The following is a 27,542-nucleotide window of genomic DNA, read 5'->3' as shown; positions in this document are numbered from 1 at the left end:
AAAACCTCCCAACCCTGAGCGCAGCAAGTATTGGGCACCAAATAGGGAGGGAAGGGGATGTTCTGAGGTCCTTGTCTTGGTGGGTATGGGGGTGAATAAGTTAACTACTTTTGGTCCTGGACCTCAACCAGGTCCAGCATAGGTGAGCTGGGCTATGCCATCCTTAATGGCAGGAAAGTCTAGGATGCCAGTGTGGTGCAGGCGGCAACGGTAGCGGCCACAGCTCTTGGCATACTGCAGGAAGCGGGGTGCACCTGGGAAGAGCACATGGTCAGCCAACACAGTGGCACCGGCTGGCAGCAGAGCATGGGCCTCCAGCAGCTGCAGGTCCCGCAAGTAATATCGGGGCCGGTGTGCCAGGAGCACTAGGTCCGTCCTACTCAGCTGATGCTGGGCTCGCAGGCATGGAATCACCTCCTCTGAGCTGCCAACGATGAGCTCCACCTGTGGGGAAAGGCGGCTGTGACTATAGGAAGGATTCCTTTCCCACTCAGATCCCACCAGGATCTGGCCTAAGTCCCCGCAAGTGTCTCACATTTCCTCTGGCATCAGAACTCAAGAAGTTAGATCACTATTGTAATTTCCATTCTGCCCATGAAGATGCTGAAATTCAGAGGATATGTCGTTTGCCCAAGGTCAAATAGCTAACAAGAGGCAGACTAAGATTTGGACACAGAGTTGCTGAACTCGAGACTTCTTATCTCCTTTTGTCATCTAGCAGAAAATCTGTAGTGAAGACTTGTGGCAGAGGGTAGATCACATACCCTACATGATCATACTTGCGAAGAGGCCTGGCTAGGACAAGGCCAGGATGCCAGAGAAGAGATCAGAATTAGGGAGATGGGGAGCCTGACCGTGCGCTCATCGAAGCCAGCCAGGCGGATGAGTTTCTCAGCTACTGCTGCTGTGCGTGGATCCCGCTCCACAGTGAGAAGGCGACTCCCAGGGGACAGGACACGGGCAATAAGTAGTGTGGAATATCCGCAGTAGGTGCCAAGCTCCAGCACACAAGCAGGGGCCTTCTCTTCCACCAGCCGCATTAGGATCTGACCTATGGGGTGAGATGGCTGTTGCAGAAGATGATGCAGGGCCCCTCTGCAAGCAGGGGGACCAGTGGGACCAAGCAGTCTGATAAAATGAAAAGAGACTGCAAATCCCTGTCTCCTCATAGCCCCAACCAACTGGGGGTTTCATTTCATCCCTACTGCCCTACTGGTCCTGCCCCTCCAGTCTATTCACACCAGCTTGAAATCTAACAAATAAGTCAGTCTTTGGCTCCTATATTTTAAAGGCCTTTAGAGTTGAACTGGGATCCTCAGCCTGGAATTCAGGACCTTCTTAGACCTGATCTTACCCTAGCTTTGCAGCTACAGCTCTCAGCTCCTCCTACCCTTAACTTGAAATCACAGCCATCCCAAACAACTGTTCCCAGAATCAACCATCATGTCTCATTTCTCTATGCCACATCTGTACACACGACTGGCTTTGCTTATCCCCGCCACCATCCCCATCCACGTGGCCAACTTGAAACCACTCTTAAACTCAGTTCAAATATTGCTTCCTCCTGGAGTGCCCAGGTAGAAACAACAACCCCATCTTCCAGACTCCCGAGAGGCTTCTAGTTTCACACTCCCCTTTTCATTGTTTATCGAATATATTTCTGATCTTGGAATTGGACAAATTTTTAAAATAAGACTTCAACTTTGCTGGGAGCTGGGACTGAGATTATAGAGGTGGTGCTATCCTGAATTGGATGCAGAAGCTTCTATGGTAGGAAAAAAAAGCTGTTATAGTTATTCCCTTGTGTATTATGCTTCCTTTGAGGCCAGTGTTTGTGGTTGGCTCATCTCTGTTGCCTCTGCCTCTTCCATACCTAGCTCATATCTGGTACAAAGTAGATGGCAATAAATGTTTACCAGGTGAATAAATGACTCAGTCCAAGTCCCTTATTTCCAGATGAGAAAAGATACCCAAAGAACATGAACCTGCCCAATTCACCCAGGAAGGCAGTGACAGATTCCAGATCTTTCTTCACTCTCTTAGGGGTACTTCCTGGTACACTGACCTTTGACAGGCCCCATGTGGCTCAGGTACTCGCAGTGGCTGCTCCAGTGGTCCAGGGTGGTGAGGATGTGATCAGGATCCCCAGGCAGAGCATGGGTGAGCACATAGCTGAAGGCCCGCTCCTCAATCTGTAACCCTGACAAGCAATCTCGAAGGCTTCTCAGCAAGATGGTTCTCACGAGAAGTCGGAAGTAGTGCCGGTATCGTACCAGCAGCGTCACCACCAGTGGCAGGAATGCCAGTGCAATTGCAGGGGACATGGTCCCTATCTGTGCCTTGGGGTGGAGGGATATTGGGAGAGAAACCCACACACACCAATTGCTGGTCATTTGTGTAGCCTTTACCAGTAGCATTTGCTATGCTCATATGTTACAAACCATGGCTGAAAAAGGCTGTGTATTTTGTCCAGTCACACTGAAGAACTGAGCACAGCAGACAGTGAATATTTACGATTTTTTTTTTTTTTTTTTGAGACAGGGTCTCACATGTAGTTGAGACTGACCTGGAACTCACTGTGTAGCCCAGGCTGGTCTCGAACTCAGCGATCCTCCTGCCTCAGCCTCCTGAGTGCTGGGAGTACAGGTGTGCGCCACCACACCCGGCTTGTGAATATTTATGATTTAAAGAGCTAATTTCTGGATGTGGTGGTGCACACCTCTACTCCCAGTACTCGGGAGCCTGAGGCAGGGGGATCACCATGAGTTTGAGGCCAGCCTGAACTACATAGTGACATAGTGAGACCCTGTCTCAAGAAACCAAAAAAAAAAAAAAAAAAAAAAAAAAAAAAAAAAAAAAGATGAAGCACAGGAAGGTAAAGCTGAATACATCTTGGTATGATTCCAAGCCTGTGTATTTTCAGACTCTACTGTCCACGTTCAACCCAACCTCAAACCACCTCTTTCCGGTCCCAATCTTTATCTCCACCTAACTCCCCTCACTCATTTCCTTTTATCCCTGATGTCACCCGTTCTTCAGAACTTCTTTAAATTCCTTCTACAATATCCTCACATTCACCTAACCCCTTAGCTGCTTGGCCTCTTCTCACCTAATACCGTGTAGCAGAAGAAAAAAGCCTGGTTCTTTTGTTCAGGAAAATGCCTCATTGTCACCGTGCTGTGCCTCAGTAAAAGGCAATAAAAATACTTCAAAGATGTTAGGGTGAAATGTCTTTTTTCCCACCCCCAGGACTCTCTGCTCTTCACTGAAGGTAGAACGAGTCCTTGATTTGTACTTCTTCCCTTCTTCCTTCTCCCATTTTTTCCCTCTTCGTACTTTCAGAATTCTCTTTATAAGTGCATACATAAAAACACCACACACTCTCCTCACTCTCAGTCCTTTTCCTCAAGGTCCCCTGTGAAAGATGGTTGCCCTTTCCTCTCCCAGCCCTGGACCATCCTCCCTCTCTAGATCTGACCTGGCAGGGCTCCCAGGGCCTTTGGTGGGGGTGGGGGAAGGACTAAAGCAGACTGCATGAATGGATGTGAATAGGTAAGTGATGGTGAGCATGGGGATCCATAAGGCCCACCTTACCTGGGATAGAGGCTCCTGCTTAGGGAAGACTGGAGTACAGGCCAGGTAGGGGAGTCCTTAGGGGGAATAACCCTGAGGCAAGAAGCTGGACTTGCTTTCAATTATTGATGCTGAGGCAGCTGTTGCTACCTGAGACTGTGCAGTTCAAGTTACCAGACCTAGGTAATTAGTTTTTTTGTTTTGTTTTGTTTTTTTCGGCATCAGGGATGGAATTCAGGACCTTCTGCTTGGGAGGCAGGTGAGGTGCCACTGAGGTAAATCCCCAGCCCTCAGACCTAGGGACAAGGTGGAGATACCTTCTAAACTTTAGGAGCCCTCAAAAAAACTTAGAGAACTCCAGGGTCTTCATTGGAGGGGTAGTAAATGCTACTAGGTCTGGTGACTTCTCCATTCCCTTGGACCAAGACACAAAACATGCTGTGAGCCAAGGTGATGGAGAAACTATAAATTACTCAACTCAAAATTGAAGTTTTCAGTGGCTTGGGTCACAGAGAAGAGTCAAAACCTGCACCTGTCCTCCAGGAACTCTCAGTTTAATAGCAGAGGTTGACCTAGGAACACAAGATCACAATATGCTGTGAACACTACATTGGATGCTCCATGAGTACAGGAACTTTTGACTGTTTTCTGAATGACGGCCTATCCAAATAGAACACTGGTATGGTACACAGTAGACAGTTAACATTCATTGACCAAATGAATTAATTCACACTGGATAAAGATGAAGCACCAGGAAACTGAAGATGCTCAGAGAATCGAGTCAGAGAAGGTAATCAGATGGATATCACTTGTGTTGAGAAGCCTTGTAGACAATAGACAGACCTGGCAGGAAGATAGTTTGCCAGGCCCCACATGCAACGTTCAGGTCAGTGAAAGAACCAAGTACTGCTGGGTGGGGTATGGTAGGCCTGTGATCTCAGCCACTGGGGAGTCTGAGGCAAGATAGCAAGTTCAAGGCCAGCCTAGATAATTTAGGAGACCATTTTAAACCCCAAAACAGACTTGAGGGTGTAGCTCAATGGTTGAATACTTGTCTTCCACACTCGAGACTCTGGGTTTCATATTTAGTAACATAAAACAAACAAGAAAACAACCACACAAAACAAAACCAAAGAGAAGAAACTTTGCAAGTATTTCTCTGGCTAGGGGAAGCACCTTCCCTGCTCCTCCACCCTCTGGCATGAATCGGGAGGCAGGTATCAGGAAATGCATAATCTAGAGTTCAGATTTGGCCCAAGGGAAGACAGGAGGGTTGAGTTTTCTGTTTTTTGTTGAGACAGGGTCTTGCTATGTAGTTCAGGCTGCCTTGAACCCAGTACGAAGCCCAGGGTGGCTTTGAACTCATGGCAATCCTCCTGCCTCAGCCTCTTGAGTGCTGAGATTACAAGGCATCTGCCACCCTGCCCCGCAGGAGGGGTGCTCTTTTGGGGTAGGCCAGAGTCAGGATCGAACTCAGGACCTCATGCTTGCCAGGCAGGTGCTGTGTCACTGAGCTACATTATCTGGCCTGGAGGGGTTTTTAAGAGCGAACTGAACCCTGCATGAAGTCACTTGACTATAATCCCAGCATTTTGGGGGCAGAAGCAAGGTCATCTTCATTTCAAGGCTAGCCTGGGCTGCACAGTGAGACTGTCTCAGAGTTCCCCTCCTCAAAAGGGCTTTGGGTTACTATGGCTGTTGTCAAAAGGCAAGACTGAAGAAAATGTCCCGAGGGATAGGCCTTGCTTTAAGTAGTTAAGGTATAAACTACCCCTTCCCCAGCCCTGTTGGGCAACAATCTTCTTTTTTGTTTTGGTTTGCTTTTTTGAGACAGGGTCTCGCTGTGTAGTTGAAACTGTTGGGACTGACCTGGAACTCACTATGTAGCTGAGGCTGGTCTCAAACTCACAGCGATCGCCCTGCCTTAGCCTCTTGAGTGTTGGGATCACAGGCGTGTGCCACCATGGCAGTAGCACCCACCTTTTTAGGCTTGTGTGTGCCCCAAACTATAGGCCCTTAGGAGCGGGGGGGGGGCCTGGATCCCATTCATCCCTCATATGGCATTTAAAAGAGCGTATCATAACAGCAGCTGGCATGTGTTCACTCTCTGGCCCAGAAAGGTAGCCTAAGAGCCAGGCGATTACAGAGTGGAATTACCGCCCAGGGTTTAGAGGATTTAAACTTACAGACTGGGCACATGATAGTCATGTGATACGCCCCTCCCCGTCCTCGCGTCACGTGATTCCTGCGCTGGCGCATAGGGTGCACCTTTCCATTGGTTGGTGGTAGTCACACGTCTGGGGGGTGGAGCCGGAAGCCGGGGTTTGGCTGTGCCTCTGGGACTGGATGGTCAGGGGGAGGGGAACGGATAGTAGCTTGCGAGAGGCAGCCGTAGGCATGTGACCGGAAGGGCTCCTGACGGACGCCGTCCCTCCTCGGCGCGGCCTGAGTGCCCGGCCTTACCCCAGCAATGGGGTGCTGCTACAGCAGCGAAAACGAAGACTCGGACCAGGTGCGGCCGCGGCAGGCGGGGCTCGGGAGTGAGGGCTTAGACCCTGGGACTTGGGGCCCCCCCAAAAAAAATCTGCAGAGGAGTGGGAGCCCGAGTGCAAGGCTCATGCAGTACGGAGGCCTGTAGGAGACAGATTACAGAGGAGACGCCAAGCCGAGCTTCTACCTCTGTTAAAGCCCCAGGTCTTCACCTAGTCTCGGTCAGGAGATGTGCCCGCGGCCTCCTATCTGACTCCTTCCCCTTCCACCTATCCCTGTCTTTAGACTTTAACAAGCTTTAAGAGTCCTTCCTAGGTTTCTCTGGCAAGTACTTCCTTTCCATACTCCCTGCGACTTCTCTGCGCTTGTATTAGTGGGCTTTGCGAATCCATTGTAGAAGTGGTTAAGTTGAGGCCCTGAGTTAGATTGCCCTAGAATGGACCAGGAGTTTGTGTATCCTCTCTGTCCTTGGAGTTGGAGAAGAACTGGCACTGCTGGTCTGGGACCAGAGAAACCTCCGAAGTTGGTAACATTTGAGTTAGCCAGTGAAGAACTCTAATAACTACAATGAAGAGACGTGTGGGAAGTTGTTTGGGAAGCAGTACATTGGATTTAGCTTTGACTGAATTGGGAAAGAAGGATTGGAGCTTTTGGTTCAGAGTTCGGCCTGCCTTCGTGCCGACGCTGGTGTCTGAAGGTTCCTCTAGCTAGAGAGGTGTCTGTCTTGAGATTGTGGCTACAAACCTGGTCCCTTTGGAGAAGGAGTTAGGTTGGGGAGACCTGTACATACTGTAAATATTCTTCCCCTTGATGCCCACTTTCCATATTTCAGTCCCTGCCCTGCCTGAGCACTTGAAGGGGAGACCTTTACATGGATAAAGTCTCAAGCTGCTGGATACTCTTTTTTTTTTCCTGAGCCTGAGTTCTACCTTTATTTAACACATAGTAGACTCAGACAGAATTGTTTCATTGGGTAGTATGCAGTCTAGGTGGGGAGACTGTCACAGAAGTAGGTTATACCACTGGTATTTGGAAAGTATTTCTTTTCTTAGTAATGGTATTTTGAGTTAAAGACTTAAGTTCAGGAAAATGTTATTTGTACGGGAGCTATGAATGGCTCCTGATCCAAAATTCTCCAAACCTAATGAACACGTTTCCTGTGCCGTGTGTCAGTTATATCTCATGGCCAGTATCACTAATGTCAACCTAGCATATTAGAAGCCTATTAGAGACAACAGTAATTTTACTTACTGGGAGAGGTGGCTCGGTGGGAAATTGTCCCAGCGAATAAAAAGGGTTAGCATCTGAGGAAGAATGTCTTTTTCTAGCAGGAAGAGAGCTGGGTTTGCTGCTCTCCTGAATCCTCCACCTTCCCCTTGATGGGCAAATGAGACTCTCAGAGGTGTTTGATCCAGTGATGAGCGATTTAAGGTCTCATTCAGGAAAGATCATATCCATTCACCACCCCTTTATTATAATAATAAAAAGAAATGTATAACACATTACAGCTTTGTTTTTTTGGTTTTTTAGATAAAGACTTGCTGTGTATTTAAGGCTGAACTTGAATTCACTATGTAACCTAGGTTAGCCTCAATCAAAGCGATCCTCCTTCCTCAGCCTTCTAAATTGCCGGGATTTCGTGCCTCACACATTACAATTTTCAAAGGGCTTTGAGGCAGGAGGATCACCATGAGTTTGAGGCTATCCTGGGCTACATAGTGAGTTCAAGGTCAGCCTGAACTATATAGCAAGACCCTTTTGAAAAAAATCAAAAAAGGGCTGGAGGAGTCCTTGCCTAGTATTCTCATGAGTCCCTGAAATCCTCAGTACTACAGGAGGGGGAAAGGTGAGAAGCCAGGTGTGGTGGTACATGCCTGTAATCCCAGCACTTGGGAGGCTGAGGCACGATTGCTTTGAGTTCAAGGCCAGCCTGGGCTGCAGAGCAGAGACCTTATCTCAAACAACAAAAAAAGTGAGGAAAAAGTTAAGGGGGACTAAGATTTTGCAGTCCTGAGAAATACCCTGGTAAGATGTTTTGATGTCAGACCATATGCTTTATGTATTGGGCCAAGCTATCTTGGTCATCCATGTCCACAGACCCAAGTGGCTAGGGTAACCATGGGTAGGTTACATTTGTGTTTGTGGTGAGGTTGACAGCGAGGTTGGCCTTGACTCTAGGGTTATACTGACTCAGGGACAGACCTTGGTGTGATAGACCTATCCCATGCTCCACTCATCTGGGTGTAGAGTGATACTATCCATCCACTGTGAAGGGAGTGGCATGATCTCTTCTAGGGGTTAGGAAAATAGCTTTGTTCTTGAAACTCTTGAGAGAGGAGAACTATACATATTTTGCTGGAAGATCTATCAGAAGTGAGGCTGGAGGGCTGGGTGTGGTGGTGTACGCCTGTAATCCCAGCACTCCAGGAGGCTGAGGCAGGAGGATCACTGATTTCCTGGCAATCTAAACTACATACTCAGACCTTGTCTAAACAAAAAAAGAGAAGGTGGGGGAAGGATTTAGGAAAGTAATTCTAGCCTCATTATGGAGCCAGCTTTCTTTAGAGATAAGCTCTTCTTTGGCAAGCTTTTTGTCTTTAATACAGAAAGAAGACAAAAGTATGTAGTATGTAGGAATTTGGAGGTGACAGGGCAGAACCCCACAGCTGTTTTTCTTTTTTTCTTTTTTGAGACAGGGTCTCACTATGTAGTTGAGACTGACCTGGAACTCACTATGTAGCCCAGGCTGGTCTCGAACTCACAGCGATCCTCCTGCCTCAGCCTCCTGAGTACTGAGATTGCAGGCATGTGCCACAACGCCCAACAGCAAGCTGTTTTTTTCATGCTGTTGGGAACTAGATCAAATGGTCTGGGGACCCTTGGGCAACCTAGACTTGAGAAGAAAGAGGAAAGTGAAAAGGCTGGGTCTGCTCAGGGTGGGGCAGGTGAGGCAGGAGGAAGTGGCCTTCAATTAAGGGGAGCTGGCTGCTGAAGCGGAACTCTGTGACAGGAACTGAGACAGGCTTGGAAGGGAACACTGAGTCTTCGGGGGTCAGATCCAGCAGGTTGATGAGTCAGCATTAGCCAGGGTGCAGGGCACTCACCCCATCCTTGGGTTTGTCATGAGCTCTTTATGACTTGGACAGACACCCAACAGGTCTGCTTATCCATATTGGAGCTGGCACAAAGCCAGCAGGGATTTACAGCTAATGGGCTCAAGGCAGAGTCAGATATAGAAAGCTGTACCTAAGAATAAGGGCCTGGGCTGGGGATTTGGCTTAATAGTTCTACCGCCTGTGTAGCAAGTGCAAGGACCTGAGTTCAATCCCTGGTACCAAAAAGGGGGTGGTACTGAAATAGGAAAAGGAGAAATATAGTTGTACAGAACTAGGGAGATGTGGTTTGGATTTAGCTAGTTCTGGAGGTTGTGGTCATCAGTGCAGGCTGGTAGTAACAGTGCTGCTAAAAGTTAAGGAGGTCTCTTGGGCCAGCGAGGAACAATGCTACTATTCATCGCTGGTCTGAATCCATCTTGGGATCAGACAGCCTTACTGGGGAGGACCTTGCCCTGGAGGGTCAGGGAGGCCACTCAGATGCCACCCCCACCCCCGTTTGTTATCGGTGGTGGTAGTGGTGGTGCTGGGATTGAACCTAGGGCCTTCACATTGTGTGCTATGTCCCCAGTCCTTTATTTTTTATTTTTCCTCATTAAGTTTATTGGTACATTTTAGGTATACAGTAGTTACATTCATCATTGGGGTCTTGTACCTTTACATGACAGGTCTTGGTTCTCTATTTTTTATTTTTGAGACAGGGTTTGCACAGTCAATGAGCTGCCCAGATGGGGCTCAATTTTTTTTTTTTGGTACTGGGGATTGAACTCAGGTCCTTGGGCTTGCAAGGCAGGCCACCGAACCGCTGAGCTAAATCCCCGGCTGGGGCTCAAATTTTTGATCCTTCCACCTCAGCCTTCCAGAGCGCTGGGGTTACAGTTGTGTACCACTACAGCTGGCTCACTCTTGGTCTTTTGACTTGCAGGGGTCCCCACTCTAGAACCTTATGATTTAGTATTTTCCCACCTTTTCTGTCTTCTAAGCTCTGACATCCTTTTTCCAATGAGTATGGGACTGTCTTCCAGGGCTGCTGCTGAATATTTGTGCCTTTGTCTGTCTTTTCAGGCCCTCTAGGATTCTAGTTCATCCCAGATCACAAGTTACACTGAGCTGTAAAGGGCAGCAGGAATCAAGTGTTACTTGATATTCTGTAATTTTGGTGCTTTGAATATTCCCTGTAAAAGTATTTTGATGTTTAAGGGTCAGAGCTGAGCTGAGAGGAAAACACCAGGAAAGGACTATTGGACTATGGGTCCTGGGGCTGACTTCTCTCTGATGGCCTCTCCTAGGATCGAGAGGAGCGGAAGCTGCTGCTAGACCCTAGTAGCCCTCCCACCAAAGCCCTCAATGGAGCTGAGCCCAACTACCACAGCCTGCCTTCCGCTCGCACAGATGAGCAGGCCCTGCTCTCCTCTATCCTTGCCAAGACAGCCAGGTGAGTGGCACTGGACCAGGCCTGAGGCAGAGCTTGCGTCCAAATGAAAGGCTGGGAAGGGACAACCAGACCCAGCACGTGGGGATGAGACAGTTACTGGGCAGGCAGAGACACTGGTGTCATATAGCCTGGGAATTGGCACCCTGCAGAGTCCAGTTGGTCCCTCTCTGAAACACCTGTCATATCTCCTGTCTCCTCTCCCCAAAGCAACATCATCGATGTGTCTGCTGCAGACTCCCAGGGCATGGAGCAGCATGAGTACATGGACCGGGCGAGGCAGTACAGGTGAGCTGCAGTCCACCTTGAGCCCCTCCCCTCCCTTCCTGCCAGCCCTTTCCACTTTTGGAGCCTGGGCCGCAGCCCGGGAGACTGACCACAGACCACTTCAGTGCTTCTGTAGATGACATGTTAGCCCTCCTTGCTCTGTATGCTCTTGAGAGTGCTGAGGCCTATGGAGGTGTATGTACCCAGAGTGTCTGTGATGAGCTAGACCCTGTCAACCTGCTCCTCTGGCCTGAGTGAGGCTTGCCTGGGCTGGGCTGGGCTGGGCAGGGCAGGGCAGGGCAGTCAACAGCCTAACTGCCCTTCCCCCCATCACCTCCCTTTCGGCCAGTACCCGCCTGGCTGTGCTGAGCAGCAGCCTGACCCATTGGAAGAAGTTGCCACCACTACCATCTCTCACCAGCCAGCCCCACCAAGTGCTGGCCAGCGAGCCTATCCCCTTCTCTGACTTGCAGCAGGTGAGCCTCCCTGGCCTATCCGATCCACCCTTCCCACGCTGTCCTGCCTCAGAGGAGGCAGGGAAGTGGATTATGAAACCTGGCAACCTGTGGGCCCAGCTCACTCCCACCTCTTTGCTCCCTGACTTTTTATATCCTCCCCGGACCCTTTACTCTCATCCTCTATTACTTCTTTCCCTCTGTTCTTTTCCTTCTGCATTTTGCATCCTTGCCTTTCTTTTTGGCTTTGTCGTCTCATTCCCTCCTCCCTCTGCCTGAGCTGGATCCTGTCTCACGTGTCTCTCTGTTCCTCTCCTCCCCGGCCCCTCTACCTCAGGTCTCCAGGATAGCTGCTTATGCCTACAGTGCACTTTCTCAGATCCGTGTGGACGCGAAAGAGGAGCTGGTTGTACAGTTTGGGATCCCATGAAGAGGGGGGTCCTTGAACAGCTCTTCTCCTCTCTTCAGCCCGTCTCCACCACGCCTCCCCTGGCCCCCAGCCTCACTGCGGCTTAAACAGTACCCTAACCTGCTACTAATCACAGAAGAATGTGGAGAAGAGCAGGGCTAGAAGCCCAAGCAAGTGAGGACGGAGCAGGGGGGGGTAGGACCTTTGGGACTGGCCTTCGAAGCCCTGGCTGGGGTGGGATGGGGGCCAGGAGGACATGGCCTGGGAGGTGTCTAGTCTTTGAGAAGGTAGAGATACCACTGTGGAGGCGAACAACAGGGGACCCAGGGATCCCCTTCCCACCCTTTTTCTTGGCCTCAGATTCACTCTGGTCCCCCCTCCCTGACTTGGTGCTCACATGCACCTCACCAGGGTTTGTGACCAGGGTCTGGACGAGCTTGAATTTGAATGAATTGAGTTTGTATTTCTAGCACCTTGGGTTTTTACATGTTTGGTCTTTTTTCTTTTTGTTTTTGTTTGTCACTCTCGATAAAGGAAATGTATTCATTTGTGTGCTGGTTCCAGCCCCTCTGTCCTGCCCTTTTACTTCTTGGCTCCTCAGGTCTGTGGGCAGTGAGATCAGGGAAGGGACTATCTTCAAGGGGCAATAAAGAGGAATCCAGGAGATACGGGTTCAGGGTTCCAGGTGCCTGTGCTAAGGTTGGGTGAGAACATTGTCAGAGCTCACCAGTTTTGATCTGAGGCACCTGTGCTGTTGAGGACCCTCCTTCAGGCTCAGTGAAATTACCAAGAGTCCTGGGTGTTTGGCAAAGACTAGACTCTGTCTAAAACACAGTGTGTTGCCATCATGCCTGGCTCTTTTCTTTCCTTTTTTTTTTTGGTACTGGGGATCAAACTCGGCCCCTGTGCTTGCAAGGCAGGTGGTGAAGCCACTGACCTAAATCCCCGGCTCCAAATATTTTTTGTTTGTTTGTTTTTCGAGACAAGGTCTTAACTTCCATTGTAGTCTGTGCTGGTGCTGAACTTACTATGTAGCCCAGGCTGGCCGCACACTCAGGTTAGTCCTCCTCCCCTCAGCCTCCTGAATGCAGGGACTACAGACATGAGCCACCAGGCTCAAATGGAATCTTAAGCGGTCTTCCAATGTATAGAACTGTAGAACTACAGTGATTTGATTATAGAGTGGATCTCAGCCCATCTTTTGGGCCTGTTGTGGAGTCCTTTGGGCAGCCACACACAGCCTGGCACTCTGAAGAATTTGGGAAGTAGCCATCTACTCTAACCCTGTGATATCGAAGCTTAAGAGTACAGAGGGGCCCAGAGAGGCTGGATGAGTTGCCCAGGGTGATGTGGTCGGCCAGCTCTCCTGTGTCCCAGGCCAGCAGGCCTTTCTTTCCCTCCATGGCCTGCCTTGGTGAAGTTAAGACTAGAACTACAGATGGTTACTGGAGTTGGAGAACATCGCAACAGAATACAAATGACTTCTACTCCGCCTAACAGCTCAAATCATTTATTGTTAAGCCAGGCTGACTGTCCTCAGGGCTCTAGTCCCGAGGGAAGCTCAGAGTGCATTCTTCTTGAGGTGGGCCTTCTTGGTCTTGATGTTCATGCGTTTCCAGACCTCAGCTGTGGTGCGGTCTGTTTTGGTGACCCCACTGAAGTCGAACGTGGTGATACGGGGCAGACTGCACAGCACATACTGCCTGTGGGGAAGACTTGGGCTGGGGACCAGACCTTGCTCCCCCAGCACAATCTCTGTCCACTCTGCGCCCCCCAGTTGCTGCTATCTCCTCTGCATGGAGGGACTGGAATGTAGTTTGCGGGGTCTACTGGGTTTATTCTGACTGACAGCAAGAAATGCTTCAAGGTCTGCTACTCCCCTTTCAGGTCTGAGATTTCGTCTCCCCTCCCCTCTTCCTTTGGGAGCCCAGCTGGACCCCAGCTCCAGGGACAGGACACTTACCTATACCCCTTCTCTTCCTCTATGGGGTTCCCATGGAGTGTCAAACTCCTGAGCCGAGGGAGGACAGCTAGTTTATTCACCTCTCCCAGGCGCTGGATGCTGTTGCCATGAAGGTAGAGGACACTCAGGTTGAAGAATGTCGTTAGGACCTGTTGAGAGGAACCCAGGAGCCAGGCTAGACAGGACCCTGGGTCTCTGCTCAGGATTGACTTTGGCAGAGAAGGAAAAGTTTGGGGAACACCCTGCCCTCCACTCTGACCCTCACAGCCTTAGTGGGTGACTCTACACTTGTGTTTACTTTTAAGGGACACAGGGCCATCACACTGAAATAGAACTGACCTGATAGGCAGGAGGTATGGGCCCTGAGTCCCAGCACTGCCACTGAGTAGCCAGGTCATGGTTCTCCTGCTTGCATCTCCCTGAGCCTAACTTACCCTCTCACTGTGATGGAAGCTTTGGTGATAGCAGGAGACAGGAATACAGTATCATGCCAAGCACAAAAGTAAAGTTTCTAAAATACTTGAAGTAAGGTTACTATACCAGGGGAACAGTCTCCAAGTCATGCCTCAGCCCCTTTTCCCACCAACAGGGATTCTGGCAAGAAGGGGCCACATTTTGTTTATTTCTTAAAACTTGAATCATTCTCAGCAAGTTAAGTAGTGTACTTTTCTACCTACCTCTTCCACAGCAGAACTCAGCACAAGACACTGGGTACCAACAATACCGCAGTTCTGCTTCTGCTTTTGATGTACCATTTGATTGTTGTATTATTTTCACTTAATCCTTACAAAACCTTTATGATGCTGGCATATTATCTTCATTTTTCAGATAGGGTAGGGCAAGATGGTATGGTTTGGTTTGCAGTAGGGAGAATTGAACCCAGGGCCTTTGGACTGAGCTACATTTCTAGACCTTTTCTTCATTTTTGAAACAGTCTCTCTAAGTCACTGAGTTGCCCAGGTAGGGCTCAAAACTTGCAAACCTCTTGCTACAGCCACCCAGAGTGCTGGGATTACAGGTGTTCACCACCATGCCTGCCTGAGGCTGAGATTTTGAGAGGTTACCCTAAGAGTCACACTCGGGATCTGAATCTCTATCTTTGTGCCCCCCATAGTTATGTGCCTTGGACTGCACCATGCTGACCCTCTATTCTTTTGGTGGTGGGGGGTGGTTGAGACAGGGTCTTAATATGTAGTTGAGACTGACCTGGAACTCACTATGTAGCCCAGACTGGTCTCAAACTCACAGTGATCCTCCTGCCTCAGCCTCCGGAGTGCTGGGATTACAGTCGTGTGCCACCACGCCTGGCTGGACCCTCTACTCTTGATAACACATGGCAGCGGAGAGGCCAGAGTAGTTTCAGCCCAGCCCCTGAGTCCTAGGGCTAGGAACTCACAGGATCAATAGAAGTCAGGTCATTGAAGGACAGGTCAATCCAGGCCAGGTTCTCTGGATGCTCCAGCAGCTGTGAAACCACCTGGTTGAAATCTCTCAGGTCACTGAGGACATTGTTGTTGAGCCACAGGGACTGGGTCACTGACTTCCCCGACTTTGAATGCTTCAGTGGTCGTAGCCCTGACCTTGGCTCCTCACTAACCAGATCTGTGAGGACAAAGTGAGGCTTGGGTATGTCATCTTTGCTTTTCTGGCTTTAGGGAGTGGGCAGGAACAGAGCTGGGAAGATGATTATCCCAAGCTGTGGCTAGAGGAGCGGATGGGTCCACAGCACTGTGCTTGCATCTAGTGCAACCCTGTCCTACAAGCTGCAGCAGTCAGAGTAAGCTTGGACTGAAAGTCAAAGACTTTCCATCTTATACTCTTGGCTTTCCACATCAGGTGGTCTCATGTCTGTTATGTCCTGGAGTCCTCCACATACCACTCTTGTGGGAATGAAGGTGAAGCAAGCCCACTCCCATTTTATAGATAAGGAAACTAAAAACCAGAGTTGTTAGGCTTGAACCAAGAAGATGTGAACTAAGCAAAGAGTTCCGGAAAGGATAAGCAAAGGCACAGAGTTCTAAAACAGCATGGGTGTGTGCATACTGCCCAAGCGAACAAAGAAAAAGACAGGAGCAGTCATTTGTCTTAAATGCCAGGCTAAGGACCTCAGGCTTTATCCTATAGGTGATGGGAAGCGACCAGTATGTTTAAAGCAAAGGAAATGATTCAGAGTTTCCACTTGAAAGATCACTTTGAAGCTTCTGTGTGGGTAGGTGGGACCAGAAGACCAGCTTGGCTATTTTAGTCATCCAAGCAAGAGATGAGAGGGTTATACAAGCAGCATGACTTGAATGAATATTCCAGGGTGGAAGGGTAGAAGAATATTCAAGGGTGGTTCCCAGTGTTTTTGCTTGAGTGACTGGAAAGATTATAACAATTACAAAGGAGAGAGTAGGTTGGTAAAGTGATGAGTTCAGGCTTGGCTTTGGTGTGTCTTTCAGTAGTTTCCTGTAGTATGGAAAAGTAGACAAGCCAAGTAGGCAGCTAGATATGGAAACCCAAAGTTCCAGAGACAGACATGAGAATCATTAATGTGGGATGTACAAATTAGGGAAACATGAGATTTCTTAGAGTGAGGGTATATATGGGTCAAAGAGTAAGATGTCCATTAAAGAAAATAATGACGGCTAGGCACGGTGGTGCATGCCTGTAATCCCAGCACTCTAGAGGCTGAGGCAGGAAGATGGCCACAAATTCGAGGCCAGCCTGGGCTACACAGCGAGTTCAAGGCCAGCTTGAACTATATAGCAAGACCCCATCTCAAAAAGAAAAAAAAAAAAAAACAAAAACTCTAAAAGAAAATAAGTAATAAGGGAAGGACGGGAAGAACCAAGAGAAAATAGCTTGAAGAGTGTTTGGGGAGTGCTAGGTCTGGTGACACATGCCTGTAACCCCAGCACTCTGGAGGCTGAGGTAGGATTGACACATGTTCAAGGCCAGCATAGGCTACGTAGTTCAGTGCTAGTCTGAACTACATAGATCCGGTCTCCAAAAAACAAAAACAAAACACCCGCCTGTAATTCCAGCACTCAGCAAGCAGAAGCAGGAGGATCACTGAGTCCAAGGCCAACCTGAACTACTTAATGAGATCTGTCTCAAAATAATAAAAGTTTATAGGATTAAGTTTTAGAGAGGTGAGGACTGGAAAATAACTTTGGTAGCTGTGAAGTCCTTGGTAACCTTGATTAGAAAACAGATTGGAGTAAGTTCCACAGTGAGTGGAAAGGTAAAGTACAATCAGGTAGCGACCACCTCTGAAAGTTTGGCTGAAGAGACATATATGCAAGAACCCTTCCCCTGCTGCTTTTTAAAAACAGCCCAGAGCCAGGGATTTAGCTCAGTGGCCCTGCACCAGCCTCAAAAGTGCAAGGTCTGAGGTCCATCCAGCCTGACAAATGCAAGGTCCTGAGATCCATTCCTGGTACCGCACAAAACAAACACAAATAGCCTAACCTCCCAATTAGTAGCAGAGCTAGAACCAGGCACCAGATCTGGCTGGGTGATTATATTTTCCCAGTGATATTAAACCTATGCTTACTAGTCAAAGGGTGCTTCTGGGGAAAGAAGTATTTAGTATTTGCCAAACCTGGCCAGGCTGTCTTCACCAGTCCCTCCCTTCAGTTCTCTACTGGACACACATTAACCTCTCCTCCAAAGCTGCAGGGCAGGCAGCATCCACCAGATGGCTCTCTGCCTCAGTTCTAGATTGAACAGGACCCACTAGTGCAGAGGACCACTGCGCATGAACAGAGTCCTAAGCTTGTCTCCCTCCCCATGCCTCCTGACAACCCTCAGAAGAATAAAAACTAAGATCAAAATAATACATGAGCTAGCGTCCAGTCTGGGGAGGCAGAGAAGCTTGGGATGACACTAAACATGGGCTGATCCCAAACTGGGATCCACTGGATCAATGGATTTGCCTGAAATGTGAAGCTGCTGTTAGCAAACAGGGTTGGACAGCGGTGTCCAGACTGCTATAGCTTGGTCCTTTCAGAGTCCACCAAAGTACTAGATGATCTAAGGAGGTCTTAAAAGCTTCCTTGTTCAAAAGCTGGGTGAAGTGGCACGTGCTTATAATCCCAACACTTCGGGATGCTGAAGCAGGAGGATCACAAGTTTAAGCCAAGACGAGGCAACTTAGACCCTGTCTCAAATAAAGGGGTACAAATGTAGCTCAGTGAAAAGGCCCTGGGTTTAGGCTCTGGGTTCAATTCCCAGTACTACTGGGAAAAAGTAACTGGTCAAGACAGGATTCGAAATTGGACACAAATATCAGTAGTCATAGAACTAGAAAGTTTCAGAAGGACCGGGAGAAACCATCCTGTCTTCTCATCTCTGAAGGGCTGCCATGCAGCTTTTCCCATGTGTTCCCAGAGGCAGAAGTCAGTTTGATTGGAAGAATCTCCTGTCATCGACTCCGTAATAGAAGTTGGTGTGTATGATGGGGGAAACCCTTAACTCTAGGTTCATGAGTACAAGTTAGGGGACTGTGGTTAAACATGGGATTAGTCCATGCTTGGTGACATTCTCCAAGCTTTTGCCTTATCAAGTGGTATAAATCAGATGCTTTCTAAAGTCACCACCATTTCATATATGATCTATCTTGACTAATTCAGCAAATAGTGTCCCAAGAACCCCAAAATTCTACCCTGTCCTTTAATTCCAGTGATGTGTTTCCAAAGCTCTGGGAAACTGAAGGGACTCCGGCCTGTGGAGACTTTGATATACCTCTCTTTCCCATCCCCTAACACACGTAGCGAGGAGCACCATGTCTCTATGTGTGCATGTATACATGTATACATCTGTACATCAGTGCTTGATAAATAGGTGCTCAGTAAGTACTGAAGTATTGAATGAAGTATTGATGGCCTGTGTACACATTCTGGTTTATGTGGTAGACACAACCCTGGTAGTAGGAGCTTGTCAGTCATTCTGAGGAGTCCAGAGGGAAGAGCTACATCTCCTTCAGAGCTGGGAATTCCCATGATAATGAGCTCTCTCTACTTCCCCTGCACTTGTCACTTCAGCCATCTTGCACATACCTATTATTGTATCTAAACCTGTGAAATGTGGACTACATCAATCAGAAATGATGCAGTGTACAACAAAGATCATGGTAGGTGGGTGTGTGCTAGGGAGACATCAGATGAGAATTAAACCATGGCTGATGCTAACCCAAGTAGTGTCTTAAACCCAAGCCAAGGCCAGTGGTATTCCTCAGCTTCCTGTGCTTACAAGTAGCTACTGCTGCCCAACAGAGAAGACCAAAGCCCAGTAATGAGTCGAGGACAGTGGGTGTGAACACGTATTCTGTGATGGATGGTTAACAAAAGCCAGGAGTGGCAGAAGCTGGGTTAGGTGCCCATTTATGAAGACACTGGTAAAACAGGAGTGAGTGTGGGCAGTGTTAGAACCTGCATGGCTGGAATGCATGTCAGAAATATGTCAGTAAGTAAACTGGAAACACGCTAGCTTGTCAGTAATAAGCTCTCTCATGTTTCACCAGTGATCAGAACAGACTTGTATTCCCAGACTGAGGAGATAGTTCTGCCTGTTTGTTGGTATTCTGCAGTAGCCTGTAGTTTTTACTCACTAGTTTCCCCCTCTTTTCAGGTAAAAACAAGAGAATAAAAAACTACTGGCTGGTAGATTGTTGTCCCAGTTTGCACTGGAGATTGACTTCAGGGAATGCTACATACGCAGCTGTTTTTATTTTGAGATGGTCTCCCTAGGTTGCTCAAACTGGCTTCATACTTGTGATCCTCTTGCCTCAGCTTCCCAAGTAGCTGGGATTGTAGTCATGTGCTGTTCTCATACCCAGCTACCTGGTTTCTTTTTTTGGGGGGGGGGCGCTGGAGGTTGAGCCCAGGACTTTTGCATTGAGCTATATTTCCCAGCCCTTTACATAATTTTTTGTTCTGTTTTCGGTGTTTGAGACAAGGTCTCACTATGTAGTTGGGTTGGCCTTGAACTCATTATGTAGCATAGGCTGGCCTCAAACTTGGGGTGATCCTCCTTACCCCAAGTGCTAAAATTATGGGCGTGTGCCACCATGCCCTGCTGCTTGGCTTCTTTTGAAGATGGTCACCTACTCCAAGAGGCCCCCGGTTCCTTTCATTTTGCTGTTAAAAAATGAACAAACCAAACAAAAAATTTCTGGGTTGGAGATGTAGCTCAGTGGAACTTGCCTAGGACGTGCAAGGTTCTGGGTTTGAAGCACCAGAAAAACACCTCTTACTCCTCACTTCTACCCCAATGACAACAAATCTGCAAATGTATAGGAGGAGTCACTTGAGGCTTTTAGGTAGAAGAGTATGGTTTTTTCCTAGGGACCACACTGGGCCTCTTGCCCTGTGAGCAGAAGGCAAGGAAAGGGCTGACCTTGAATGACATGAATGCTTCTGAAAGAGTAGTCAAGAGGGGGCTCCTGCACCGAAGAGTTCACGTAGCCTTGCCTGCTCATAGTTCAGGCCATCATTCGTCATCTGCAAGCACCAGCCCTGGGAGTCTGGGTGCAGCCTAGGAGGAGAGAACATTGGGTTTTCCAGGTACCAGGGCCATCCACCCCCACTTCCCCACAGCCCTCCATCTCTACTTTTTATCCCTCTGCTACTTTAGGCCTGCCTAAGTGCACTTCCATCTTAAGATACTTTTTTTTGAGACAGGGTCTCGCTATGCAGTCCAGGCTGGCCTTGAACCCTTTGTGTAGCCCAGGCTGTCCTAAAACTCAAAAAGATCCTCCTTGTCTCAGCCACCTAAGTGCTGGGATTACAGGCTTGTGCCACCATGCCCAGCTAAGATATTAATCATTACTGCTTGCATTTGTAGGGCTCTTTCTCTTCCTCAGAGCACATTCATATCAAACTGAGACCCAAGGGATAAAGGACTTGCCCAGAGTTAAGCCAGTGGAGTAAGTCAGGTGCAGACTGCAGTCAAAGAGTTTCCTGAATCCTCTGAGCTTTTCTGCTACTCCACAGTAGTTACCATGGAGACCATCTTCATACCTACTCTGGTGACATCAGCTGGGCTACTCTGTTGCTTAACGAACCCTTGAGATGCTGCACTGGATCCTGTTGGTGTCTGAGAGCTCACTGCAGCCTGACCCAGCTGGGGATATGCTGCCATGTGTGCCCACCTTGTCCATCAGCTTCATTTCCTTTCCTTCCGAAGACCCTACTTTCAGCCTCTTCCTGAAAGTAGCTCCGTAGACAATAAACACACACAAAACAAGAGTCTGCCTCTCACTCACCTGTCAGTGATTCCTGAAACTCCACCATTAGGGATTCATTCCTTTGGGTTCAGGGATTTTTCCCTGTTAAATGGAAATAATCTCTGAGACAGGCGAACACAAAGTTGTTATCAGTCATCTGCAATGTGGTGTGAACTGTCCTATCAGATTCCAATTTGTTAGCTGATGTAAAGCTGAGAACAGGTTTTTCCTGGAGACTAGGGAGAGTTGTAGAATACTACTCACCTGGGATGAACATAACTGAAACCACTTTGCCGAGTTTTTAGCATGTAAATCACATAAACAAAAGACAAATTGCCCTGACAGGAGGCTGAGACCAGCCTGGAAAAACAGACCCTGTATCAACAAACAAACAAACAGCCAGGTGTGGTGGTGCATACCTGAAGTCCTAGTCCTTAGGAGGCTGAGGCAGGAGGATCACTGAGTTTGAGATGAGCTGAGGTTAGAGGCCAGCCTCAACTACATAGCAAGACCCTGTCTCAAAAACAAGTAGACACTGAATCAACCATCCTTTTCCTTTCATCTGCTGTTGTACGCATTATTATTTCACTTGTTCTCCAAAAATGATGAGGGTTAGCATAATTATACACTCATCCAACTGGATATTCTGTAAAACACGGCTGTCATAAGCCTTATATAATAGTTTTGACATGTAATGGAATTTCATTTTTTTTGTTTTTTTTTTGCTTTTATTTCTTTTCCTTTTGAGACAAGGTCTTGCTATGTAGCCCAGGCTGGCCTCAAATTCATGGTGATCCTCTTGCCTTCGCTCCCAACTGCTGGGATTACAGGCATGTGCCATCACATCTGTTTATGTAATGGAAATTTTCTAGGAACAATAGTGAAGGTAAAATGAAACAAGTAAAGTTAATATATTTTATTTAACCTAATATATCTGAAATATTTAACATTAATATTAGAAATTACTGAGAAATTTTACACTTAAAATTTGGATTAAGCTACCAATCAGGTGCTTAGTTGACTACCACATGGATGTTGCAGTTGCAGAAATGAGATTAAAGGAAAGGATATTTCAGAGACTTTAGGAATCTATGCTTGTATTTAGCGATGAAATTCCTGATAGCCAAAGCAAAAAGGGAAACCTTGGAATAAGTGGTGCTCATCACTGGATTCAAAATTAGTCTATATGGGCCGGGGATTTAGCTCAGAAGTTCTGCCACCTGCCTCACAAGCACAAGGACCCAAGTTCGATCCCCAATACCAAAAAAATAAACAAAAGTGTGTATGTAGAGCCGTTGAAATTGGCAAATACGACTTATTTTTGTGGTACTGGGGATTCAATTCAGGGCCTTTGCACTAAGCTACATCCCCAGCCCTTTTAGGATTTTTTATTTTGAGACAGGGTCTTACCAAATTGATAAGTTGCCCAGGCTGGGCTTGAACTCATGATCCTCCTGTCACAGCCTCTCCAAGTGCTGGGATTACAAGCAGGCACTATTACACCCGGCTCTGGTTCTTTGTTTGAGACAGGGTCTCATTATGTAGCTCAGGTTGGCCTTGAATTCATGATTCTTCTTCCTCAGCCTCCCAAGTACAGAATTACAGGTATGCACAACCATACCTGGAATTTGTCTCAGTCAACAGCATATATTTTTTTGTACAAATAGAGGAACCTAGCTGAGATATAAATCTAAACATTGCAGAACCTAAAACAAGTTTGATGCCTGACTACTTTTCTCAAACAAAGTCCTAGGTTGAAATCCTAGAGTTCTGTACCACTGAACATGGACTTCAGCTTAAAACACTGAAAGGCAGATTTTTTTACTGTTGATCTCCTTGGCGATGAGAAAACTTCAGTGCAGTTCCTTTTTTTCTTTTCTTTTTGGTACCGGCATTCAAACTCAGGCTCTTGAGCTTGCAAGGTAGGCGGCGGAACCACTGAGCCAAATACCCAGCCCTTCAGTGCAGTTCTTAAGAGCTCATTTTGTGTAGTACCAGCTCCTGATAGGTTTTCTGAGTCAGTACTAAAAATAGAAGAGGCCTGATAAATTTTCTCATGGAATGGATATTAACCTTCTCCAATAAAACAGTGACCCAGGCTGTGAGCCAGTACCATGTCTTATTTATCATCTTACACATGACCTAGTTTACAACAGGCACTTGGGAAATGTTTGTGGGATGAATGAATGAGAAGCTGCCCAATACAAGGGTTTCTATTTTGGGAGAGCCGATGCAAAGTTGTTCTAACAACTTTATCCCAGGTTCAGCTGTTTCATTCCACACTTCATTCACAGTAAGATATCAATTCAGTTCTGCAAACATTTGTTGAGTGTCTGCTGCCCTGTGCCTGACCAAAAGGAATGAAGCCAAGATACAAACGATAGAACCCTCTTACAAGCACAGAAAGACCTGCTACTGATTTCTACTGATCGTGGCAAACATGCCCGCCTCCGGTTCCAAGTAACAGCTGCCTTCTTACTGAATACTCTCACGTTTCAACACTCAGCTGTGATGAACCTTCTTCTGCAAAGCCTCTCTTTTCCAGATAAAAGTCGTCAGCGTGTCCCATGTTAGACTGATTGCTTTGATGATCCCTCTTTGTGTATCTGTTCCCTTTTTGCCCTTTGACTTTGTAGTTCCATCCCTCTCTGGTGCTGGGCACAGCAGTGTAACTTGTTCTGCCCAGTGGGATGTTGAGAAGCACACAGCAAACAGAAGCTTTAAAGGGGGATTGCTGTCTTGCTCCCTGCCAGAGCCCTGAGAGGAGAACATGCTGGCCTGCTGGGGGAAGGTGATAGATGTGCTGAGCCCATCCCTAAGCAAGATGAGAGTTGTCCAGCACTTAGAAGGCTACAAGTGTATCAGTGAGCTCAGCCACGGCCAGAAAAACTGTCCAGCTAACTCAGAGGTAAGGATAAACACTTATCCCTACTTAGAAGTGAGGAAGTAGAGATAAATGCTGCCACTGAGCTAAATCCCTGGCCCAGGATAAATGCTTATTGTTTTAAGCCACTCTCTTTAGAGGGATTATTTGTCACACAGCAATAGCTAACTCATGCTTGCACCCTTGTACTTTGGACAGAATTTCATTACAGCCTATTATTTCACCTGTGAAATGAAGTCAAATCCTCCCTTGGAATAAATGGAAGCAGATGTATTCTCTGTGCTTATTTCTTTATGCTGTTTTCTGTTTCCTCCCTATAAATTTGAGGGCAGAGACAAGTCAGATTTCTTTCTCTGCTTCTCCAATTACTCTTCACTGAGCTTGGCGAAGACTGGGTATTCACTAATGGTTTGATGGGCAAATGGATACATGGAAGAATGAAGAAATAGAGGAATAAATGGGGTCTGTAAGCCAGGCATGATGGCACACCCTGAAAACACAGCACTTGGAAAGCTGAAGCAAAATTGGTCTGTATGTAGAGACACTGCAAATTCGAGGCCAGCCTGGGCTACATAGTTCAAGGCCTGCCTACACTACACAGGGAGACCGTATCAAAAAACCAAACCAAAAACCAAAAGGAAAATAATAAATAGAGTCTTTAAGGTGTCAGGCAAAGGGCTTGACTTCTGGGGGGACTTGACAAAGCTGGGACGCTGCAGTTCTGTGACCGTGTGTGGAGTTAAGTCTTTCCCTGCTCTTGGGGCACATAACCCGGAGACAGTCAGATTCCAGTAAATTCACCTGACCGGACTGACTCACTTAGCAAATGACAGGGCTAGGGACATACTTGTTCTGTTTTGAATTGGATTTTTTTTTTAAGATAGAGTCTCATAGGGCTGGGGATTTAACTCAGTGGTTCTCCTGCTTGTCTTGCAAGCACAAGGTCCCAAATTCAATCCCTGGTACCAAAAAAAAAAAAAAAAAAAAAAAAAAAAAAAAAGCTGGGTGTGGTGGCACACACCTGTAATCCCAGCATTTGGGAGGCTGAGGCAGGAGGATTGCTTTGAGTTTGAGACCAGCCTGGGCTACAGAGTGAGTTCCAGGTCAGTCTCAACTACTACAATCTCAAACTACTACAGTCTCAAACTACGACAATCTTCGTGCCTTTGCCTCCCAAGTGCTGGAAGTACAGGTGTATGCTACCATGCCCAGCAGGAAATTTTCCAAATTAGCAAAAAAAATTTTTTTTGATGGTATTGGGGATTGAACCCAGGGCCTTTGCATCCTCAACCGTTTTTATTTTGAGACAGGATCTCGCTAAGTTGCCCAGGCTGGGTTGAAATTTGGAATCTTCTTGCCTTAGCCTCTTAGAGTGCTGCAATAACAGCAGTTAGTCTGACTTTATTTCTACTTTTGTAGTCCAGCCAAATGCAACAGCTCAGTTAAGTTGTCTACCCCTGCCTCTGGGACTTTGAATGGAATACTCTTCCATTCCAGCTCTTTCTGCTTGGAATAATATAGTTTCTTCCTCCTTTTTCCTTGCCAATTCTTACTTCAGAACTCAGCACTAACTTTCCTGAGAAGCCTTCCCTTATCTGCAAATCTGCATGTGTAAGCCCTGGCTTCTATAGTACACTACACTGGTAACATTTAAAACATTGTAATTTTCTGTTTGTTGTCTGTTATGACCATAAATCCCACTAGTTTTTACTAGCAGTTGTACATGGTGGGAAGTAGTAGGATTTACTAAATACCTAAAAAATTGCAACTGAATAGACCTACAAAGAAGAGGCTGCGGCTAGGGATTTAGCTCAGTGGTTCTGCCGCCTGCCTTGCAAGCACAAGGACCTGAGATCGATCCCTGGTACCAAAAAACAAAATGAAACAAAAAAGTTTCAGAAACACTACATTTATTAAAAACTTTTGGGCCGGGGATACAGCTCAGTGGTTTTCCTGCCTGCCTTGCAAGCACAAGGACCTGAGTTTGATCTCCAGTACCAAAAAAAGAAAAAAGAAGAAGAGCTTGCTATAACTGAGGGATCTGACTTGCTTACTCCTGAATTGGTGACTCAGAGATATCTGAAGGGTAAGTACAGGGACTCTGTGCGTGTGTGTGTGTGTGTGTGTGTGTGTGTGTGTGTGTGTCTCAGTGACAGAGCATATGCTTACCATATTTGAGGCCTTGAGTTTGATTCCTAGGGCATGTGTGCACAACGGTGCATGCACACACACACACAAATTTTTGAAAATTTAAAAGATGAGCAAATAAGGCCGAAGTAATAGCTGTGTGCAAAGGCTGTAAGTGGGCTAAGTGTTGTAGCATACGGCTACTATCCCAGTACTTGGGAGGCTGAGGCAGGAGGACCCACTGCAAGTTCTAGGTCAGCCTGGGCTACATAGTGAATGCAAGGCCACTGTGAACTACACAAGGATACTCTGTCTCAAAAAAAAAAAAAAAAACAAAAAAACTCAAAAAACAAACCAAACCAAACTCCCAAGGCTGTGGTGGGAGGGTTTCTGGAAACTTTGGACTTTAAACTGTGCAAGGTGGTGCATACCTGTACTCCCAGCACTTGGGAGGCTGACACAGGAGGACTGATGAGTTTGAGGCCAGCCTGGGCTACATAGTGAATTCAAGGACAGTCTGAACTGCGTAGCAAGACCCTGACTACAGTTCCACCACACCCCCCCAAAAAAACTATGAGGAACTTAAAGGGGGACTATAACCGGAGGAGGAAAGTATGTATAATCAGAGTGAAGGCTGGAGAGGTGGCAGGAGCCACCTTAAGACGTTGCTTTATGCTAAGAGGAACAGGAAGACCCAAAGTACTGTATATATTTAAGTGGGAGTGGGGAGAATAAACAATTTCAGATTTCCATTTTGAAGGATTCATCGGTCTGCAGTATGCAAAATGGCTGAGAGGAAAGGCAGGAAGGATGTGAGGTACTCCAGACTAGATAAAAAATTTAGGAGTCTAGGGTAGTGGTGCACACCTATAGTCCCAGCTCTTTGGAAGCTGAGGCAAGAGGATCGCCACGAGTTCGAGGCCAGGCTGTGCCACACAGTAAATTCAAGGTCAACCTGAACTGCATAGCCAGTCCTTGTCTCAAAAACCAACCAACCAACCAACAAAAAAACCACACACACTAAATAAACCCTGCAGGAACTCATGACAGATAAAAAACGGAAGGGGTATTAAGGATTACTCTTGGACTTTGTTTGTGTATATTGTGTAGGAACCACAGAAGACATCCAGGCTTAGAAGAGAGGGCTGGGGGTACACACAGATATGTTGAAAATGGGTTGCCTTTGCGATATTCCAAAGGAGATACCCAAGAGCCAACTGGTTATATAGATCTGCAACTTAGGAGGGCAGGGCTGTAGATACATATCTGTGTAAATCTGCACACAGGTGGCAAATTAAGTTGTGGGTGTCACTGAGTACCCAAGAAGAGGATATAGACTTGAGATGGGAAAAAACCTGGAAGAACTTTCGGATAGTAAGCGGGCCATCAGGGACGTTCTTAGTCTTTCGGTGGAGCACCTCCCCTCTCCATAGAACTCTTGTGCCAGAGAGTGGGTTTCCTGTTTTCCCTTCGACTCACCCGCAGTAGCCTCCCTTGCAGCCTCCGCGTCCCACTACTTTGGTGATACTCTGAGCAACGCCATAGCAACTACATTCGTCACCACGTCGGAGCCGGAGCCCTAAACGCAGCCCCGAAGCCTACCGGGACCTGTAGGCCGC

General features: G+C 47.3%; 2 protein-coding genes across 4 annotated transcripts; one reads left to right on the top strand and one right to left on the bottom strand.

The window, feature by feature from the left end:
- Positions 1-27,542, bottom strand: LOC104847688 (leucine-rich repeat-containing protein 51). 3 transcript variants are annotated; one of them, XM_010603210.3, is made up of 10 exons: positions 27,403-27,542; positions 20,952-21,014; positions 20,084-20,221; positions 15,099-15,304; positions 13,703-13,851; positions 13,456-13,477; positions 9,153-9,162; positions 2,066-2,374; positions 855-1,051; positions 1-444 (listed from the first exon to the last, which is right to left on the bottom strand). In XM_010603210.3, the coding sequence occupies exons 3-10, from the start codon at positions 20,163-20,165 to the stop codon at positions 124-126; spliced, it is 1,296 nt and encodes a 431-aa protein (XP_010601512.1). In that variant the 5' UTR covers positions 20,166-20,221; positions 20,952-21,014; positions 27,403-27,542; the 3' UTR covers positions 1-123. The 3 variants fall into 3 exon arrangements, with proteins under 3 accessions (XP_010601512.1, XP_010601510.1, XP_010601511.1); XM_010603208.3 differs by lacking the exons at positions 1-444; positions 855-1,051; positions 2,066-2,374; positions 9,153-9,162; positions 13,456-13,477 and adding an exon at positions 13,245-13,442; XM_010603209.3 differs by lacking the exons at positions 1-444; positions 855-1,051; positions 2,066-2,374; ... (1 more) ...; positions 13,456-13,477; positions 20,952-21,014 and adding an exon at positions 13,245-13,442.
- Lamtor1 (late endosomal/lysosomal adaptor, MAPK and MTOR activator 1) lies at positions 5,913-12,211 on the top strand. Its single transcript, XM_010603207.3, has 5 exons — positions 5,913-6,085; positions 10,466-10,611; positions 10,819-10,896; positions 11,225-11,351; positions 11,668-12,211. Exons 1-5 carry the CDS (start codon positions 6,044-6,046, stop codon positions 11,758-11,760), a joined length of 486 nt encoding a protein of 161 aa, XP_010601509.1. The 5' UTR covers positions 5,913-6,043; the 3' UTR covers positions 11,761-12,211.

The sequence above is a fragment of the Fukomys damarensis genome, unplaced genomic scaffold (assembly GCF_012274545.1).
Source record: "Fukomys damarensis isolate Sample0158 unplaced genomic scaffold, DMR_v1.0_HiC HiC_scaffold_16, whole genome shotgun sequence".
Lineage (NCBI taxonomy): Eukaryota > Metazoa > Chordata > Mammalia > Rodentia > Bathyergidae > Fukomys > Fukomys damarensis.
This window is presented reverse-complemented; position numbering and strand designations above follow the sequence as displayed.